The sequence below is a fragment of the Hyalella azteca genome, unplaced genomic scaffold (assembly GCF_000764305.2).
Source record: "Hyalella azteca isolate HAZT.00-mixed unplaced genomic scaffold, Hazt_2.0.2 contig5114, whole genome shotgun sequence".
In the NCBI taxonomy this organism is placed as follows: domain Eukaryota; kingdom Metazoa; phylum Arthropoda; class Malacostraca; order Amphipoda; family Hyalellidae; genus Hyalella; species Hyalella azteca.
The window spans coordinates 527,587-531,902 of NW_025935314.1; the positions used below are offsets into that span (position 1 = coordinate 527,587).

Below are 4,316 nucleotides of genomic sequence, written 5' to 3' on the forward strand. Positions count from 1 at the left end.
ATGGGTTAGTGGAATGAGTCATGTGCGATGGGTGAGTGGAATGAGTCATGTGCGATGGGTGAGTGGAATGAGTCATGTGCGATGGGTGAATGGAATGAGTCATGTGCGATGGGTGAGTGGAATGAGTCATGCGTGATGGGTGAGTGGAATGAGTCATGAGCGATGGGTGAGTGGAATGTGTCATGTGCGATGGGTGAGTGGAATGAGTCATGTGTGATGGGTGAGTGGAATGAGTCATGTGCGATGGGTGAGTGGAATGAGTCATGTGTGATGGGTGAGTAGAATGAGTGATTGATTATGCTCGTCATTCTTAGTGAAGTACAATGGTGAGTGACAAACGTATGTGGATATGTGACAGCTGCGTCCGTTTTTGATTTACTTTTTATTGTCCGTTGCCCTATTTCTTATATTTTTATTGTCCTTTTTATTGTCCGTTGCCCTTCTACGTTTTCTATAAAGATATGTATTTTTGTGGACTATTCTTTGCTTTTAAATTTTTAGTCAACTTGCGATTTAAGCAAATAAGTGACATTAATACCTAATTCTTAGTGTTGACAACACGACTGACCCAGTCGTCGGTGATCATGTAATAGTAGTTTTTGTTCCTTTAGTTTGGGTCTATTCGGAACAATACACTCAGAATTATTGAGAGAATGTGACCAAATAGCGACGCATTTCTTGTCTCTGTGAGATCCATCCTTATACTGTTGTGCCCGGTAAACAACGGTGTTTCGAGTGTACTGTACTGGTCTTAGCGTTGTCACAGAATTCAAGATACATCACCGAAATTTTCCATATATGTTATAATTACATTAGCATGATTCAGCATATGTTGTATGTTATACGTACAGTAGGATTCAATAATTTATTTTATGCATACGTGTTACTTCTAAGCTCTGATGATGCTATATTAGAGCATTCAGTTAATCATATAAGAGAATCCGATTTAGGATTTTTTGAATAAAGATATTAAATATTTATAAACATAATTGTGTCAGATATAAAAATAATAAAGGTGCAATATAATATAAATATATTTCTTATTTCTAAAGGTTGCTCTGCATTCCAGGAGATGTTTTCCAAGAAATTTGCAATATATTATAAATATATTTCCTATTCCTAAACGTTACTCCGCTTCTCAGGTGATGTTTTCCAAGCATCCCTGAGTCTCGAAGGACCCTACGTGAGGCGAGGATCCAGCGACTACACCGCAGGACTCCTGGATCCCTCTTCTGAAAACCCGAATGCGTACGGCATCCTTCACTTAGAGAAATAAATGAAACTTTGTCAAAATTGTGATGCACTTCTGCCGTAATCTAGGCCAATTTGACCCTGTTGCGCCCAGAAAAAGGATGCATTTGTGTTACTCGTAGCGAGTGTGTCAATATTTGGTCAATTTGACACATCCACATTTCTTAGAGTTTGTTATATCATGACATATTGGTGACGAGGCTCAGTAGGTGACGAGGCTCAGTAGGTGACGAGGTTCAGTAGGGGTCTAAGGAGAGCCTGCTAGGGAGTGGGGTGAGCGGGGCCAACAGCGCGGGTGGGTGATGGTGGTGACGTATGTTATAGTCTTTGTTTTATTTATTGTCCTGACTTGATCAGAGTTTACCTTGATATTATTTTTCTTATTTTTTTCGTAACAGGAGCCATTTGTTATATTTATTCAGGTTCATAACGGTTATTCTTCTCAACTCAATTTCATTTGTGAATAAATCTAAAAATTACCGTAAAATCCTAATGCAAAGAAAAAAACAGCGCAGAACAAATAAACTTATCTTAGATAAAAAATTCAATAAAAATGTAGTGAATTTATTTGTCGTTTTTTCCGCTTTCAAATTTTTGCTTAATTTTCTATTTCTTCTAATGGTATAAACGTAATATTTCTTATTAGGTATACTTCGTGTTTTTTCTTACGGAAGCATGTATATTAATTCTATTTTATGTTAGTTGTACGAATTTCGCACACACAGTTCTTATTGGCCATGTTCCGACATTTTCGGAAACGTTTAACAGTTTATAAATTTTTATCCACATTCTTAAATTGCCAATTGTTTGCTTTTATTCTGAAAGTTACAGTCCTACTTCTCTGCAATTCTACGAACATGTTTTATATTTTATAATTAATATTTTGATTTGAAGAATCTTAAAACATAACATTTTAAATTATGTTAAATGCTGATTTTGTACTTAAATTGTAAGTTGAGGAGTTATAATACACAACATCTTAAATTATGATGCATGCAGGTTTTATACTTAAATTTTAAATTGAGGTGTCATAAAACATAACATTTTGAATTACGTTGAATGCAACATTGATACAGGAAGGTACTCAGGGTATGGCCGCGGCTTCAACCTACTTATTCGAAAAAGTTAACGGAGACGGTCTCATCACACGGGCATCTCTCTTCACGTCTCAGGTGAATCCCGATGACGTTTTTATTTTGAAATTGCACTATTTAAATCAAGTAATTGAATAATAAACGCGATTAAATAATGGTAAATAAATAATTTCGTTATTAAGATCCAGCATTTATCTACTCAAACCCATGAAAATGAATGTTATATAACAATTAATGAATTTTTAAAACTACAGTAGTCACGAGTTTTTCGCTGGCCGAAAACTAACCGGGATTGGCAGTTGATGATGTGTAAAGACTTCGTGAGGAATGTGACACAACTGTGACTTTGCACAGCTCTCTAACGTGTTACTACTGAATGTGATAAAACTGTGATTTTGCGCAGCTCTCTAACGTGTTACTACTGGATGTGATAAAACTGTGATTTTGCGCAGCTCTCTAACGTGTTACTAATGAATGTGATACAACTGTGACTTTGCACAGCTCTCTAACGTGTTACTAATGAATGTGATACAACTGTGACTTTGCACAGCTCTCTAACGTGTTACTAATGAATGTGATAAAACTGTGACTTTGCACAGCTCTCTAACGTGTTACTAATGAATGTGACAAAACTGTGACTTTGCAAAGCTCTCTAACGTGTTACTAAAGAATGTGATACAACTATTACAATCTTCAGCCCTCAAACGTGATACTTATTACTGTCGCCTCTGTATTCTATATTTACTTTCATCACTAAAAGTGGACTTTAATTAGGACTGTAAGGGATCCTGATGGTGAGTGAAGAAATTAAAGGTGTGGGCGAATATACGTTTACATAGAAGAATAATGTCCTGTTAGGACGGGAAAATAATGAATTCTTCAAATAAATGTTAATAATTGTTGTTAACTTTTTATGATCATTTAACGATTCATAAAATTAATAAGCATGAATTTTTTTTTCAGGAAAACAATTTTCTATTCGCGTACTGCGGATATAGTCTCGCAGTTGGGGACTTCGATGCTAACGGCCTAGAGGACGTGGTGGTCGGATGCCCTTGGTACGACAAAGACATTGGTGCCATCGTTATCTTCTACCAGAAAAAATCAGGCAACAGTTATAAGGTGAAATCACTGGGCCGTTTTTTCGCTTCACAAATTATAACTTATATCTATAAACAATGCAATATACCATAAACATTTCATGTAAAATATAAAAATACTTAAAAATGTATTAAATTCTCATTCTGTCTGTGATCATGACAAGCTACAGGCCATCATATCTAACATTATATTTGTTGTTAAGAAAAAGTTACTTGAACGAGAGCCACCGTCTGGACAACTGAAATCAATTGCCGTCTTTAATTATTAATGTAACCCTAATTAACTCATGTGAACATAAATCTACATCATTCACATGTTATTGTTGAGGCACTCGCCAGTATCAGATAATAATGAGATCAATATTACCGGAATCCCCACAACATTCATTCGTGCACTTCAACATGCAACAAATTATTCAACTCCAAAGTTTTATTATTATAGATGGAGATGGAGAGCCAACATCGCTTCGGGCTCGATCCAGAGGCGAGATTCGGCTCCTCGATATCCTGGATCGAGGATATGGATGGAGATGGATATAGAGGTGACGAGGGATATAATGATATAGAGGTGACGAGGGATATAACGATATATAGGTGACGAGGGATATAATGATATAGAGGTGACGAGGGATATAACGATATATAGGTGACGAGGGATATAACGATATAGAGGTGACGATGGTTATAACGATGTAGAGGCGACGAGGGATATAATGATATAGAGGTGACGAGGGATATAATGATATAGAGGTGACGAGGGATATAATGATATAGAGGTGACGAGGGATATAACGATATAGAGGTGACGAGGGATATAATGATATAGAGGTGACGAGGGATATAACGATATAGAGGTGACGAGGGATATAAT

The 4,316-nt window shown here is 36.4% G+C and overlaps 2 protein-coding genes across 2 annotated transcripts in view; both read left to right on the top strand.

Moving 5' to 3' along the window:
* LOC108675473 (integrin alpha-PS3-like) overlaps nt 1-1,276 on the top strand; it is a 6,340-nt gene extending 5,064 nt beyond the window's left edge. The window contains exon 6 of the mRNA XM_018163496.2: nt 1,143-1,276. Within this exon, the coding sequence (XP_018018985.1) occupies nt 1,143-1,276 (134 nt within the window). The remainder of the gene's footprint in view (nt 1-1,142) is intronic.
* Nucleotides 1,277-2,332: 1,056 nt separating this feature from the next.
* LOC108675474 (integrin alpha-PS5-like) overlaps nt 2,333-4,316 on the top strand; it is a 5,429-nt gene continuing 3,445 nt past the window's right edge. Inside the window, exons 1-3 of the mRNA XM_018163498.2 lie at nt 2,333-2,423; nt 3,309-3,467; nt 3,888-4,013. Coding sequence (XP_018018987.1) covers nt 2,343-2,423; nt 3,309-3,467; nt 3,888-4,013 — 366 coding nt within the window. The 5' untranslated portion in view covers nt 2,333-2,342. The remainder of the gene's footprint in view (nt 2,424-3,308; nt 3,468-3,887; nt 4,014-4,316) is intronic.